Source organism: Glycine soja, chromosome 17 (assembly GCF_004193775.1).
Source record: "Glycine soja cultivar W05 chromosome 17, ASM419377v2, whole genome shotgun sequence".
Classification (NCBI taxonomy): domain Eukaryota; kingdom Viridiplantae; phylum Streptophyta; class Magnoliopsida; order Fabales; family Fabaceae; genus Glycine; species Glycine soja.
Genome location: NC_041018.1, coordinates 9,122,440 through 9,140,450, shown reverse-complemented (window position 1 = coordinate 9,140,450; position 18,011 = coordinate 9,122,440). Strand labels below are relative to the sequence as shown.

Sequence of the window (18,011 nt, the reverse complement as noted above, 5' to 3'; positions counted from 1 at the left end):
ATGTGAGACTCTTAATAGAATGTAAATAGTTCACGACAGAGATCAAATATAATTTTAAATCTAAAAAAATTGAGGTGAAAACTTTTGAAACTAAAAGTAACAAAAAAATTAAGGTTTTAAAAAAAAACAACTTATTAAGAAAGAAAAAAACACACTTTAGTCACTACAATACTAAATAGATTAATAATTAAAGTTACATAAATACTTTAAGAAAATAGCTGCTCTTTTCCTCTATTTTTCCTGGAGACCTAACATAATAAATACTTTACCCGTCTAGGCATAGCAAGAGAAACATCTTTTAAACCTAGTTTACACTTTGCCTCCGCCTCTTTCGTTCTCAAAGCTTTGCTTTAGAAATTAATTCTAGAATCAAAGTTCATCCCTTTTCTCTGTGTTATCATCCTAAATAATTTACCCGTCTTGGGTTTGGGGCAGTACCGAAAATAGCTTTTCCCAAAAATGTTGAATTACACTTTTAACTTTTATTCAAAGAAATATAATGTTTAATATTTGAGCATACTTCAAGTAAGATTGTTTCCTGCATAGGAAACTAAAATTAAATCATGGTCTTGTTTGAAAAAAAGCTTTTCATGAATTTGAATTTATAAGAAAAAAAAAGGTAAAATGAATAAAGTTTCTTTCATAATTGAAATTAACTTATTCATAAGTAAAAATAAAGTTTTATAGAATTTTTTAGAAAGTTTCTTTCATAATTTTTAGGAAATTTCTACAAATTAACTTATATATAAATTAGTTTTGACTTATGAAAGATTTATCCAAATAAGATTCAAATTTTTGTTTTCTATATTTTTTTTACGCAAAAAAGTTAATAATCAAATTAATTGAACAGAAAATTTGGTGGAGCACCTTACAAATAGTTTACTGATTTTGTAACTTTTCCCATTTATTTTTGAAAAGTTATATAGACATTCTTTCAATTTTATCCTTTTTTAATGATTACAACTTTCAAATACGAATGTGAGGTTCACAAATTTTCAGGATTTTTTTTTTAAAAAAAAAAGCAGCCACGTGACTCGTGCGTGTTCTTTTGTCTACATCATTTATTTCTTTGAAAACTTTAACGAAAAATGTCACGTCTAATTTAATTCTTTTTTTTTTCTACTGGAATTTGAACAAAAGTTGCAATTCTAACGAAGATATGTATATCAGTAGGTACCAGAAATAGCCGCCCAAGCTAAACTTACAAGCCACTACATTTTTTTGTCGCCTTATAAATTATTATTTTTTATGCTGGTCGCCTTATAAATTCAAATATGAAGTTTGGCTTAGTATTGAAGAGTTTTTTAGAGTGAAAAATGATGCAAGCAAATTCAAAAAATCCTCATTTAAGAAAAGAAGGATGAAAAGAAGAATGCTATCAACCACAGTTTTACGGTATCAATTCAAAATATACATACTCCAAGCTCAACCTATTACTTATTGATTGCTTTCAACAAGCCCACAGCCATTGAAGACTTTAAGTATTGAACCATTGGCATAGGACAAAATGATCTTTGATTATTCTTTAAACACATTCCAAAGTCTGCTACATTTTTATCACTAAAAAATGTGGCATCTGCAGTATTACGTAATTTATGCTTTGTTTGAATAATAAAAAAAATTACACGAAAAAAGTGGGGTGGAAATAAATATAAGAAAAGAGAAAATGAATAGAATTTTAAATTATTTGGACCGAAAAAAGTAGGAGAGAAAGAAAAGTGAATATTTCTTATATAGACATATTTGCCTCTTATGATATACTTACATGGTCTAAAATATATCATTTTAATTTTTAATGGGTCTCACGTTATTATTTTTTTCACTTCTTCTTCCTCAAATCTCTTCATTTTGAGAGAGATTTGTGATCCCATCAAATTTTACTCTCTTCTCCCACTTCTCTCATTTCTCGAACAGTAGAAAATTTTATTCTCTCGCACTTCTTTCTCGTCTTATCCTTTCTTTCTAAAATTACCAAAAAGTGAACTACTTAATTTAATAAAAGCACCCAACTTCATAATAATTCACAAAAGTAATCGTTCAAGAATTTAAATTTATAATAAAGGGATTTATTTAATAACTTACTTCTTCCTTAGATCAACAAGATTATTATTATATTATTTTGATATTTTGAACGTGTAATGTAATGTTGAGTTAAATTGTTCTCTGCTTTTTTTTAAACAAAATTTGTTCTCTACTTATCTGCCTAATTAAATATTAGCTTTTCATAACTAGGATTTAACACGTATTTGTGATTATTTTTAGTGTTACATTTTTTCAAACATATATTTTTATAAATTAATTAATGCACGATCTCAGAAACTGACTTAATCTTTAATTTTAAAGTATTATTTCTTAGAAAATTGACATGTCATTCATGAATTCCCTTTTCATGGTTTTAAAATTTAAATTATTTTAAATAAGTTATTTTTTCTCCTATAAGTACTAAGTGCATCTACAACATGTTTGCTTACGTGGGTTACTTAAAAATAAGATCCTCCATTGCTTAACAAAAATTATTGTTGGCATTTTTTTGTGAAGTTTATTATATATGCATAATTGCTTATATTACTTAACTATTTTTTACTAATAAAAAGGACACTTTTCATGCCAAAAATCAACATAAAAATGAGAAAAAAAATGAGTTAAAGGTTCATTTTAGTGACCTTAGTATTGAAATAATTTTTGTGTAGAGTTCTTAAATGAGTTAAATCTATGTGTCATTATAAGACTCATAAATTTAAGATAAATAATTTACTTGAGTAATTATGCATTGTATATATTTTTATATATGAAAAAATTTATCTAAACATACCCAAACTACTCCATTGATGGATAATTATGCCCTTCAAGTAATGTTTAGAATTTAATTAGAAGGTATTAATAATGCCGAATATTTTTTAATTGTATTAAATGATTGATTGTTCTATATGATAAAATAATTAATTTTTATAACAACTATTCTACTAATTATATTTAAATATTTTAATTAATTGATAATATAAAAAAATTACATTTATAATATATAAAAATTAAACTCTAATTTTTCTATAACAACAATTTTAAAGTATTCGACTTCTCTAAGATAAGCATTTCACTTTAGAGGATAAATAAATATTCTTAGTAATTACTGAAAAAACAATTATCAGCATTCATGCAGATGCTTAACAAATTAGGCATGTATTAAAATATCAATAATTAATTTTTTCATCAAGAATTAAGATTGCTTACTGTATTTTCACTAATTTTAGGAAAGACAACTCATTTCTTAAATAATAAAAAAACTTCTTTAATTGATTAGTTGTTTTTTTAAAAGAAAAAAAAAGTTGTTAGTTGGAAGTGTAGGATTTGCGTCCCTCCATGAACGTAAAGCGTCGTGATACTCAAACCACGAGTTTGTCCACTTTATTTGGCTGATTCAACTACCAGAATTTAGAGGAGATCCATATCCATAGATACAAAGTCACATGCTTCATCTTCATGTTACGTTTTTGCTGTCTTATCGCCACCTGAAACACCTCACTATAGCCATTCACATGGTCCAATTTTTCTTCTCCTCGTTTTAGGCGCTGCGTTATAAATCAGTGATTAATTGGTCTATATCTTATCTTGTTGGAAAAAAAAATACTATTGCTTATAATAAGATCCCTATCTGGTATCTTTGTAAGAGCCAGATTCGGTATCTTCTTTTCTTTTCCGTCGTGTCAACAGTGGAAAGAATATGGAAACACTAATCGTAACAGCCACATTTGGCCCTGCAGGCTATGTCAACTCTAATCTAATTGAAGGAAAAGAGGAATGTTAATTAGAGTTCTATAAGAAAAATCTTAGGTCACATTCCTAATAATTTAAGTTGAACATTTAAAGCCTAAAATTTATATATATAGGATTGGACATTTGCGGACTGTAAATAAATCAACATTGAAATGAATGGATTCATACCATTATTAATTATGGGGTATATTACTCCAAAATTTCTGTGGCACTTTTATTGTAAGAAAGATTTTCTATAGGTTTGGTGAGTTCATAATTATTATTTTAAAGGGAGTGATGTATGGAATTACAATACTTCTTTATCATATTCAGTTTTGATAAAGAAAATTATTGAAATAAGGTACTTTATTATCTTCAAAGAGCTAAGTACGGAAGAGACCAAAAAGAGGATACATCAATGAACAATTGTTTGTTGGCAAAGTCTATGAATACATTAGAAGTGTCAAGCCTACTGTTAGTTGGTGTTCTGTTATATGGAACTCAGTCATCCCCCTAAGTCTTTCATTCTGTGGCTTGTTAAAAGGAACCGGCTGCTTAGTCTTGACAAGACAAAATTGCTTTTTTGAAAGGGTTCCCTCTGCCCTTTATGTTCAAATGAGCCTGAGTCAAATGCTCATTTGTTCTTTTCTTGTTGTAAATCTCTCCAAGTTTGGGCTCACATTCGTGATTTGGCTCCTTTCCGCAGGCATTTCACTTCTTTATAGCGCATTATTGACTCTTTAATTAGGGGCAGATCCACATCAGGTGTTCAAGGAAAATTACGTTGTGTCTAGCTATAACAATTACAGTCTACTGCATCTGGCTGTCTAGGAACAAGCTGATTTTTGAACATTATCAATTTTCTGTAATATAGGTTATTAGCAAGATTATGTTTCTTATGTATAAACAAGCGCACCTGTTGCATTTGTTTTAGTATCTTGATATAGGCCTTCTTGTATTAGGGAGTCTTTTGATTTTCTCTAGCTGCGGGGTATGTCCCGTTTTTGTATCATTTTGGGTTTAATATAATTTACATTTTTTCAAAAAAAAAAAAAGAGTATGCTGTATTTTTTAGGGGCTGAAATTTAAAACCAGGCCTTAGTTGTTAATTCTTAACCCCAAAAATGAGCTAAAATTGGGGATTATTCACTACAAGTCTTTTACGAGTCTTAAGTCTTAACCGACATTTCCATTATTGGACGCACGTTGATTCTGAGCCATTGCTTTGGCATCTCCCGAGTGTAGGGAGGGAAGACCTCCTTTGTGGAATAATCTAAAAAGCATAAGTACATAACATTCCAAAAACATAAACTTACAATTGGATCCGATTTTAGTATCTATATTAAAGCGGTTTTTTCTTACTTTAAAACAGTAAATCACTTGTTTACGTTACATAGCGTTTTGCAGTCATCGGTCAGTTTATTTTACTATTGGTTAATTTTAATGAAAATTAATTGATTGCTTTGCAAGATTAGTTCATTTTTTTAAAAAAAATTGGTTTATTGACCAACCCAGTGACAATGAACGTACAATTTTGATTTCAACTGAGGAATCTTTATTCTTTATTAGCATGGATCAATCTTGTATTCTTTGTGACCAACCGATCAATTGTAAAATAAATTGACAAATTATTGTGGACAGTTAAATGTAATGAACATTTATGATTTAATCGAAGAGAACGTTAACTATAAAATATCCGAATCTTGTCAAATGTCAATATACGAATATACCATTAATTTACAAAAAGAACTAGCTCACTGCTCGTGTGTCCTTTTTCAATGGGATAAAAGTACTTCTCTACGAAGGATGATGATACACATGGTTTTAAAATCACAACACACCAACCAGTTTGCACTAGTATAATTAGTATTTAGAATCTGGTTTGGTGTTCAGTTTTTTAATTCCGTCAAAAAAAAGTAAAGAACTGATCGTATTTGTCTAAATCAATGAAAACTAGTAAAACAAATTGTGAAGTGAATTGTAGACAGAAGTAAGTATATATGTTTTTGAAATTTTAAGTTTCTATAATGGAATATTGTTGTCGATATCAATACTTCTATTTCTAATCTCATTTTAGCCAGTAAAGTGAAATTCTGCTATAGTACCATCTATGAAAATAGAGCATGTGAAGCATCTAATAGCATGTTTGAATTCCATAGAGCATGTGAAACTCTACAAATGTTTGCTTATTAATTTCATTCCTCGTACGGGTTAACGTCATACATATATATTATGCATGATTCATATTCTATGGATATACAGATGCTAGAGCATAGTGGAACGTAATCGATGATAAAGTGATAGTGCATTAATTTTTAAACCCTCTGGATCCGATCATATTTTAATCTCTAGAAATTAATCCCTACATACTTAGTATTTGATGTTAGGAGGTTGTGTAATCTCCAAATCGGATTGTATCTTGATCCCCTCCATCAAAATGGTCCTTGATCCAATTCAGTTAATGTTGAGTTATTTACATCCGATCACAATTACTTGGCACACGCACAATCATGTCTTGAGATTCTTGGGATATGATATAACATTTTGATTAGCATCTCATCACCCAACCAAGCCTTCTTTATGGTTTCTTAACCATGAATCCATGATGTTTTCAATCTTAACAGAATTTCAATAAGGGCATTGATTATACAGTCGTTTTATTATAGCATTCTTCTCTTGTGCATCGAGTTTTTTTTTCCCGGAGTAATAAACCACGCATTTACGCTAGGAAAAATAATGTAACAAAAAGTTTTAATTTTTTTTAGTTAAATTTAATTTCATAGTTAATATAATGAACTTTTTATATATATAGTTTGTTTATTTATTTTAACTCACTCTTTTCCTCATTCAGACAGGGAGGGAGAAGATTTTCCATATTTTCCTTATTTCTTCCTTATTTGTTTCACTTCCAATCCAAATAGAGCATAGAACATAGATGTATGACATAATTGAGTTCTAAGTAGTGTCACAATGACTACAACCTTTGCTTTATCTCACAATGATCAGAGAAAAATATTAAAAATGAAAACATGTTTTGATTGTTTTATGTACAACGAAATCATGGTGGTGTAACAAACAAATTCTGTTGTATGCTTGGCAGGATTAAACTAATTGTAATTGTCATGGTGGTGTGGCTCCTCTTTGTAGATTTCGTATCTTTAATTTGCAATGATCTGTTGTATAATTTTAGATCCGATCCCTTTGTTGTAATATCTAGAATACTTGCCACTAGCTAGATGCACTTATGGATACTCTAAAAGTGCTCTGCTTTTTTTTTTATTTTCGACCAAGCACAGTTTATTTTTATGGTGCTTTGGGTTAAGAATATGTAGGTTCTGTGTATTTGCTACTCTCGTTGTAATTTTTGCACAGCTTGTGCTATCAATGAAAGTCTCATTGATAGTTTAAAAAATATAGAATAAAATCATGTTTTGGTTTCAGATAACACAACGGAAATATGTTTTGATTTTTTTTATAACAACGAAAATATATTTTTCATTGTGTTGTTTGGAGCTGAAAAAAAAATATAAATAGTGGAAACATATTTTTGTTGCATGGGTACAACAACGGAAAGGAATCATGATTCCGCAAAAAGGACGTTTTTGGAAGAAAAAAAAAAATCTCCCCCATGATGTAGGGACCAATAACAACCTCCACCTTTTTCTTTTTTTTTCACTAGAATTTTATACAAAAAATTGGTCCAAGAAACATTTTCTTTAATAAAACCCAGTGCAAAATACACAAGAAAAGGCCGAAGCTCTAGCCCGAAAATGAGGAACAAAACTAACCCAAGGAAGAGTAGACATAGCTTTGAATTTGATCATCCAGTAATGACTAATTTCCCTACCGGAAAAGGTAGAAATGAGTTTCAGGAAAAGTAAATAAATCCATACTGAAACTAGTTTGGTTCGTTATTTTATGCTGCACGATTTCCCTTGGTACTACGAAACAAATCTGTAATTCCTGTTGGAATATCTCTATCTTTCAAAATGAAATTTATCTTCCGTATCTGATTCTCTCCTCTTACTAGATCAAGACAATTAGAATCCAACAAAGTTTCCCATCCCAAAGGCTTCCCGAATCGGAGGAGAGGCGAAAATGCGTGTTTCGAATTTGAACTGCTTCGGACGTGTGACCAACTAATAGCTAATGAATGACTGGTGAATGAAATGCTAATGAATGAATGGTGAATGAAATGCTTTGAAGTATTAGTTTGCTTCAAGCCGTTTGAGCTTTCATTTGAAAAAAGTGTCACATCAACAAATTCGTGGGTGATGCACTTTCCTTCTTTTTTTGACAAGCAGATGTGATGCACTTTCTTGTATGGCCCAAAAAGGGACAATTCCAGTTACATACGATTCTCCATGTTTGGATCAATGTTACATATGTTTGGTGAATCCAACAGATAAAAGTAAAACAAAAATAAAAGCAAAGATATTGATCATTTGATAAAATTAATTTTATCTCAAAAATACTTTGTTATCTGAAAACCAAACATAAGAGTTTGTGACAGAACTAAACCTGATTTGGAATACGGGAGAACCAATGCTCAAAGGATGATTTTTGGCCGATGCCCGAATCCAGAGTAGCAATAGTGCGAGTAAGAGAACGTGCAGGCACACAAATATAACATGTACACAAAGTAGATGTTTAATAACACTTCAATTTAAAGATAAAATGTCAAAAAAAAATATGTAAAGTTCATTTTTTAAAAGTTCTCCCAGAAAGGTTCAGTCGAAATAAATGCACTCAGATTGACACTGGATGTTTAATAACACTTAAATTCAAAGGTAAATAAAATTGTCGATTTATTAAAAGTTCTTCCAGAAAGTTTAGTTGAAATAAATGCAATTAGTTTTTGATTTATTGTTGAGCATACCTGTCGCCTTCATTTCTTACTCAAACCTAGGCAATCATATTGTTAACCATTAGACTAACCTCGTTGGATTGTCGCCTTCTATTTTAATACCTAAATCTCATTATTTGTAATTGAACGGTCTAATATTTGCCACTATGCCAACAAAGGATAAATAACCAATATTTTAGGGTAATTATGATTGATCGGTTCTTATGAGCGATTGAGAAACGCTGTATAAGCAGTTTAAATCACTACTTAGAAACTTGTGGCATGATCATCATTTACAGTATCTTTGTTTTCTATTCCACGATGATAATGAAAGTGACCAAGTTCCGGATAGAGATGCCCCTTGAAGCAAATTTCAGAACTAACATGTACTCTCACGAGAAACATATCAAGTTCCAAACGACAAAGAAAGAACTGACAGCAACCTCAACCAACCAAAAGTGGAACTAGAAATGCGTGAGGAAATGAGTGAGGTTGCTCGTGGATGGCTACTACTCACTATCGATTTGCACAGATAGCAAAATTCATACATAAAGCGTAAGTTTTAATCCCACACAAGTCCACTAAAAGTTCGAATGAGCAAAGTAAATCCAATAAAACAGTATTAAAAGCGTGATGAAGAAAACAAGGTAATACGAAACACGCAGATCAGGGGGTGTTCCAAGAATGTGACGATAGGAAACCGTAAACAGTGGATTTAGAATAAACGATTGGTGATCATGCAGAAAGTAGTTCCTAAACTTAAGCCGTGTAGCCAGGGGATGTACACACTAAAATCTCTCCACTATTAATAATGGATTTTGAACCCAGGAAAAAATGCAATTCAGGGGAGTAGAGTTAAAACAGAGAAGTTGTTCAATATTATAAACATACTGTTATGGCCCAAGTTATAATGTAAAGGTCCATAAGAAGTATTAAGAGGATTGTTATTAAATAATAGATAACATGAGTGAGATATGTTCTACAATTGAGTTCTGTTTAGTGCGTGAGTGCACTAAGGGAGAAGAATGAATTCATTTTTAGTTTTCTATTTTCCGTCTTAATTCTCTGTGCTCGAAAAGGGTTCACAACACATACCGGTTACACAGAAATCTTTCCTTTCTCCCAAAAATTAAATGTCAGTATCACATTTAGTACTATCCGAATCTGAATGATAAAGGCATAAAGCAAACATGATCTCAACATCCAAAAAGAATGAAGCGAAAGCGAGAACTATAACCGCAAACTTAGAAATAACAACCATCAACTTAGCTGTTCCACAATAAACTTGCAGGACATTAATAAATTATTAAAAATCATAATGCAATTTCATTAGCTACCCATAAACACGAATCAGTAATATAAGGAACAAAAGTCAATCTCAGCCTCCAATACATAACTAAATATGGGTATGAAAATTAAACTGTGAGAAGTAACATGTAACATCATAATAATAATATAATTATAACGATAATAACAATAACGACGACGATAATAATAATTACCTAATAGCAGAGTACATTACAGAACAAAACCAAAAACAAAACCTGCGTCATCCAACATTAATCGAAGAGAGTGACCAAATAATGAGATCAGCACTTGAATCAGTTCTGGTTGTCGTTCTTCCTTCCAGTCCCTTCTCCATCCTTCTGCTCCAACAACCTCCCAGCCTCTTCATCAGCCTGCAGAGCCTTCTTCTGCGCCTCCGAAGCCTTCAAAGCCTGCAACTTGCAATGATTATAATACGCAACCCCCAAAAACGCCAACCCGTAACCAATCAAGTTAATCGGGGTCACAGTGTCCTTTATCACAGACCAAGAGAACGCAATCAAAAGCCAATCCTTGACCACCCCAGCAACATTCATTGTCAAAGCCGAAGTCTTTCCCACCAGCAAGAAAACTGCGAGGTTCAACGCGAAAGCACAAGCCGAATTCGTGCCGAAAATCGCGAAATCCAAATGGAAGCTAGAGTTGTCCCTCAACGAAGGGTACTCCATGATAATCCAAGGCACGGACAAGAACACCAAGCAACAGGGAGCAATGTAGTAAAGCGAGGTGATAGGGTTCAGCGAAATCCCCTTCGAATTGAGCAAAATTTGAATCAGAACCAACCGTGTTGCCTCAAACGCAACCGCCATAAGCTGCAGGGTAACACCCCATGCATCGAATTTGGCTTCGCCGTAAGCCGCAACCGCTACACCGAGCGAGATGGAAACCATGTTCGCCATGGTCTCGTTCTTAAAGGCCTCTTTTTTGAAAATAACACCAATTGAATAAACCGCGACAGGCATAAGCGCCTTGAGCATCTGAATGAACGAAACAGAGAGGTATATATACGCGGAATTGGAAAACCAGAGGGAAAGTGAATAGAGTGCACCGATTGGAACAACGGATTTGAGGTAGAGATCACGCGACATCGAAACCGGTTCAACGAGCTTCAAGACGCGAACGAGAATGTACGCGAGGGAGGAGCAGAACGCCATGTGGATCATGGTGAGCGAGATCGGGTAGGGCCAGTTGTACATCTTGCGATCCAGAATGTACTTGTTGTACACGATGACCGTGAAGCTGAGGAAGATCCATATCGCGACGTAGGTGTAGGAGAGGACGATTTTCTTCACGACGCCGTCGGAGACCGCCATTGTTGTTACTTCGGAACACCCCCAACCCTAACCCTAACCCTAGCGGTGGTGTGTGTGTGTGATGCTATAGCTATTGCTTCGTTTCGGTTTATCAAGAGCGTGTAAGAGGGAGAGATCTGGCGGAATTTCAGGTGATTGGCATTCGATGCATTTGGATTGGATCTCCTTCAAATTTAAAAAAAAAAACCAGGTGATTAAAAAGGAAACTCGAATTTCAATTGAATCACTAATTTTGTGTTTATTTTATAGTATTAGTATTCGAGAGCTTCACTCTGAGTAGAGCTAATCGATGGGTTTAGTATTGTGCGATATAATGACGTGTCACTTTCTAACGGACTTGGGCTATTTGATGGGCTTTCCTTGTTTCTTTGATATCCAATAATACCAACTAAGTCCTTTCATTTAGGTGAGGGTTTGGTTGGGTAATTTCCATTATGGGGGGCTTACTTGCAAAAACAATGTGTTGGTATTTCTGTTTCACACTTTTGTGTTTTTTTCTTCTAATTAAGATGCCACTGAATTGGTTTATATAACACTATATTAAGGGTGGCACCAATTTTGGCATTTCAATTGGACCTATAGTTTTACGAGGAGTGTAAGGATTGCGGTTATCTAAAGTTCTAAACCGGTTCGTTGGTATTAATTGTAACGCCAAATAGTAAAACGTGGTTAGCAATTGGTGCAAGGGAACAAGGAAGAGAAGTGAACAGAATAAACAAGTGGCGTAGCACGTGATTGAGTTAAGTTTGAAATTTGGGGATGGAAGCATAACGCCTATACTCCCAACTTTGGCGTGTTTGACGATTTTTTTTTCACATGGGACAGCTGACTTTGAGGGCACTTGTGAACTGTACGAGGACAAATAAGGTTTAAGGATTCACAAGAATCACGATGCAACACCTTTGCTCAAATTGCACTTTAAGAGTGTAACCCCCCAAAAAATGCAACTTACTTAACGTTACATTTTGTTATATAGCATGTTCTGACCACTAAAAAACCCTGACTTTGGGGGGTAACAGATCAAAGGAAACTCTCATACACCTTAACATCATTGCCTTTCCTTGAGATAAGGTGCTCAAATTATATAATGAAAATAACTACCCATTAAGCCTTAAAAATAGTCAAGTGAAAAAGTTACGAGAGTGAATTTCTCATTCTCCTAGTTGAAGAATCTAAGTTATGCATCTAGGAATAAATAATCATACTTGTATATTTCATGGACTTTAATTTTCATACAGCTTGTTAATAGTAAAATTCTAAATTGTAAATATAAATTCAACCAAAGAATTCAGTTCAATTGAACTCACAACATATGTGAGTTGTTATAAATTTTGGTACTTATTTTTGTTTCTTATGCGTAAAAAAATTTAAACATTCAACTAAATGTTAAATCAAACTTAGATGATAATATAAAAAATTTCTACTTAGTTTAATTAAATTGTATTGCATAGAAGCAAAATCAACTAACTATCAAATCATCATAACCAATTAAACATTTATATATTCACAAATCATTGATTTTTTGTCAACCCCTTTTCTATTCCAAGAAATTGTACTATTGACATGAATATGTCACTGAAGAGGAGAAATCAATTTGGATTAGTGATTGAAACTTGAATTTGGAATCTTAACGCATTTGTGACTTTTGAACCAAATCAATAATAGACACGATGAACTGGCCAAACAATGAGGAGATTAGTGATTGGCGCACCTACACTTTACTTTAGTCATTACTTTGTTCTAAAGTTTGGGGGTTCTTTGTCTGCTGACATATTGAAGGTATTTTCAGATTTTCTGTTCTATTTGTGAATGAATTCTATCAGGAAAACTCCCGTATCAAAATACTGCTTTAATGGATAAACATTTATATGCTGGTTTCTTAAGCAATAAAGTTTGTTTAATGTGTATTATCTAGTGTAAAATGTCTTTACACAAATATTAAATAAAAAAATATTTTATTTGTTTATACGTTATATAGATAAATAAGATGATGTAGTAATATATTAAATATTCTTAGATGTAGTATCAAATCTGTTTACACTAACAATGTATATAAATTAATTTTTAATTCAATCAATAAATTAACTAATTTATAAAAATATATATAATTTATTTTGAAATATATTTTATAATAACTAATATTTTAGCTTGTGTATTGTACAAATAAATATTTATTTTACACAAATAAAATTTATTATTTGTAATAAATAAGTATTTTTAAATATACAAATTATATCCTAATGAAATCTGTAACAAATAAATGTTTTCAGTATTTTATTTTATTCAGTGAGCTTGATGCTTACTACCTAGTTTGTTCTTTTGTTTTCGTTGTTTCGGGCTTGGCCCCTCTTTTTTCCCAAAAAATAAATCAATAAGTTAATTATTTCCTTGAGACTTCCGCTTTTTAATTTTGACTTAAAAATGACTATCATATATAGAGTTGATAAGTAGATAAGATATCTTATATGAGAAAATATCTTACATGAAAATAAAAAACTTAAACCTAGACGATATAATTATATATGAAAGGTTAAAATGATCACAAAAAGTCACATAATTTTTTTTAAAAAAAATACACATAACATTAAATTTTGATCATTTATATTTAATTATATAATTTAGTTTTATTTCATACACTCTCGTATAAGATTTTTTTTTTTCATATGTAAATATAAAATAATTTCATATGAAATGTAAATATAAAGTAATCAAATTATGTTAAAGGGGTTGGTTCTAATGAAATGTCTAGTATCTCTGAATATAATGAATTAAGATTCAATTTTTTATTAAAAAAAAACATATCTAGTGTTGATAAGTGCTCTGAATATACTATATCTTGGGGGAAAATAGAGTAATCAATTGATATATTTTTCTATTTTTTAAATCAATTCAATTTGGTTACTTCATCTAAATTGTAAAAAATACACTTTGTAGCTATTCAAAATCGTCACTAAGTGAATTTAAACCCCATACAATGCACATTTCCCTGGAAAAAAATTAATCGATTTTAAAAATTAGAGAACCAAATTACACCAAAAAAAATGTAGAGGATTAAATTGAATTGATTTTATAAATTAGATGACCAAATCGAACATAAATAATAATGTTATGTATTAACAATGTAAAAATTCTTACGCAGTCATTCAATCATAATCTAATATGTAAGATAAGTTTATTGACTTTTAAAATAATTATCTTAAAATAATTTAAACGTTGATTTATGATTAGATGACAGTATAAAACTATTTTACACTGTAAATACATAAATATTAAATCTTTAAATAATTTTAAATATCACTAAACTATATTTTTTTTTCTATACATTATTAGCATAAAATTTTAATATTATCAATTTATTAACGTTCGAATCTCAAAAATATTAAAGCCAAAACTTTAGAGTTTCTCAATGAAATCCTAAAGTGTGTGTGAACTCAGGGTGACCAAGGGAGATGTGATTGAACCAAAGGTTTAAGGTTCAATCTTTCTATGTTGGAGAATATCATTAGGTCTAATCTTAGAGACCCACGTGTCCTACTACGAGTGATTCACTGTGCTCAAATGGCTTACTTGATCAGATGATCCACGATCCCTCGAGTGTTAGGCTTGAAAGGTGTGGACACTTGTTATGCTCGAGGGACTTTGTTGGTCAAACGATCCACATCCCTTTAGTCAACCTTTTTGGTCAAATGGTCTATAACCCCTTGAGTGTTGAGCCTAAAAGGCGTGTGTGCTTGTTATACTTGGTCGACTCATAATATTAAGAAACATATTACATTTTCGAGTGCATTGTTAAATGAAATGGTTTTTTTGTGTGGTTTTGCGTGATTGTGTAACTTAGTAAGGATTTACTTAACATATTATCACTTGGTTGATTGCTCATATAATTTTTTTGTTATGTTCACTTAATGTATTTATTGGTTGAATGCATATGTAGTTAATCTCTCAATTGTTTATGCCAACATGAGGTTGTTATGCTAACCCTTAAAGGTGTTTTAGTCATACAATTCGCGATTGAGCGTAAATGCATTTGGTTTTTGGTTACTTTGGTTAATGTACTTCTTGGTTGAATGTGTATGTATTTAGCTTATTAGTTACCTAGGAAGTTTATAATGTTGATCTACACTCACAAGTTTTTTATAGGTGTATGGCGACTATAATGCGGTCTACTCATAAAATTTCTTTATCCTAGTTTTATTTGTCTACTAGCCAATTTTAGCCGACTATGGCTCACAAGTCTTATGTCTTCATGTTTGGGGAGATTGTGATGTCGACTCATGATGTCAACTTACACCCATGGGTCTTTTATAAGGTGCTCGAGGGTTGTATGTATAACCTTCACATATTTTATTTTGTTTTCTCGCATAGGGTGACCACAAGGCTCATGTCTTTATGCTAGGGGAAATTGTAATGTTGACCTACACTATGTTGATCTTTCTAGGATGTCCAAGAAGGTCGTAATGTCAACCTACACTTATAAATCTTACCTTCATGCTTGAAGAGATCGTAATGCAACCTACACTTGTAGGCATTTTTTAGGGTGCTCGAGGAGGTTGTAGTGATAACCTACACTTGGGAATGCAATGTGATTCGACCAATGTTTGAGACCCAAAATTCCTATGCTGGGGAATATCATTAGATCCAACTTAGAGACATGATTGTTATGCTATAAATGATTCACTATGTCAATTGACTTACCTGTCCAGAGGGTCTACAACCAATAAAAAGTTATAATAAAAATTTAATCAATTTATTATGCATATTAATATATTTAAAATGATAAAAAAAATATTTACATTATTGGTATATACATTTTTTTAAACATATTTAATATTTTTTAAAATTTTATCATATATTTATAGACACATAAGAAAATTACTTGCTAATTATTTGATTTTTTTAATTAAAAATGCTTGGAAAGATTTTTAAACTTATAATATTCAACAATTATGTAATGATAACAAAAATTCATACACACTTTTATTTTACGAATTATCTATTTATTTTTAAAAGTATTTTGTTTAAGAATATAACATGTGAATATTATTCTGAGTATTTTTTAAATGAAATATAATATATCTAGAAAATAATTATTTTATCATCTCATTATAAACATGAAAATATATTTTCCAAAATCTAATTTTCAAAAATAAACAAATAATTCGTATAGCAACTATCTGAATGGGTGTGAGCGGTGTCCTTTACCTAACGGCGAGTGGGTGTAAAAAATAAAAATGGTTGGGTGAACCACACAATAATCTCGTTTGTGCTCCAGTTGCCTACTACCGACACTTGTTTAGTTTTGCGGTCATGTCATGCGCTGCTTTTGTTTGATCCAAATTCACACCGAACATATCCCAAATTCCCAATCACCCAGTATCTCACTCCACCTTTAACTTTTTTACCCCTCATTTAATCACGACACGTGTACATTTCATCTTTAAAATTTAGTTTAATCTTTTTTAATCATAAAAAACAAAAGAGATTTTTATTGCAGTTTTTTCATTCAGCTAATTTATCACAGCTTTGAAGATATCATATACAGTATACACATTCTTCATTAAAATAAAAAATTATTCATAAAAATAATATCCGATATTTTTTTATCTATAAGAATAAAAAAAATAGTGTCAAAATTTTCGACGCCTGACAGATTCCAACTAACAGGCACACGCCTTAACCACTCGGGCAAAGCAAGTTGGTATTCGAAAATAATATGCAATATTCTCAAGATACTCTAGTAACTCTCAAAAAGATACTAGAAGGATATAAAAAGATTTTTTTTCTTCTATTTATTCGTTTTTAATTTTTCATGCAACGTTCAATAATATATATAACGTTTATGCATTGCAATAATTTACTAGTATATTGCATTATTATTAGTCGCGCTTTTCAGACTTCAGTTTTCCCCACCCACAGCTCATATTTTTTTATCTTTCACTGTACTATTCATGTTTTGCACCTTGTAAAATTTCTCTCGAGCTAACCCTCAAATTTAGTCACATTATTTAATATATATTATAATTTAGTATTCAAAAGATGGAAGATATTCATATTTTAGTTTGTTATAAGCTAGATCTTGATTTTGGGAAAATAAACCTAACTTAAGAACATTCAAGTGCAAAAGGTATAATTTGTTTTTTTTTTAGGTTTAGAATGAGTTATATAGTAATGTTGTATTTGGATTGGACTGTTCAACATTGGAATCAATGGACTTTAGGTCAATTAATCCAAGAAAAATCAAGAAGGCATTTCCTCAACCTCATGTGGCTTGAAAAAATTTGGGATCCTCTTGATTTGTTAAAGATACAAACTAGACAACAAGAAGAATAATACACAACAAAGATAAGTTAGATGATTATCTTTTATCTTGTACATTGTTTGACGAATAATGAACAATATAAATAAAATAATATAAAATTCACTATAATACCTAATATTAGTTATCTTAAAAATTTAACTTGTATATTGAAATAAAAAGAAAGAGATTAGAATTTAAAAAAATATTATTTTCTTTTCTAAATGATTATGTTGATTGGTCACTATTTTTCAATTATTAAAGAGATATAAATATGTATTTATGTGTATTTTTAATACTTTGTACCCAAGATAAAAAGTTGTTACATAATTTTCAAAATAACAAAAATTAGAAATTTTTTCATGTCTTGTGCTTAATTTGTTTTGTTGTCCCTTATTTTTTTAAAATTAAACGTAAACTAAAAATATTTATTTTGTTTAATATTATAATTTTTAACAAATCAATCAGACTATTAAAATAA

General features: G+C 30.8%; 1 protein-coding gene across 1 annotated transcript; it reads right to left on the bottom strand.

The window, feature by feature from the left end:
• Window positions 1–9,899: 9,899 nt before the first annotated feature.
• Window positions 9,900–11,497, bottom strand: LOC114393694 (probable sugar phosphate/phosphate translocator At2g25520). Its single transcript, XM_028355097.1, has one exon. It carries the CDS (start codon window positions 11,233–11,235, stop codon window positions 10,198–10,200), a length of 1,038 nt encoding a protein of 345 aa, XP_028210898.1. The 5' UTR covers window positions 11,236–11,497; the 3' UTR covers window positions 9,900–10,197.
• Window positions 11,498–18,011: the final 6,514 nt, after the last annotated feature.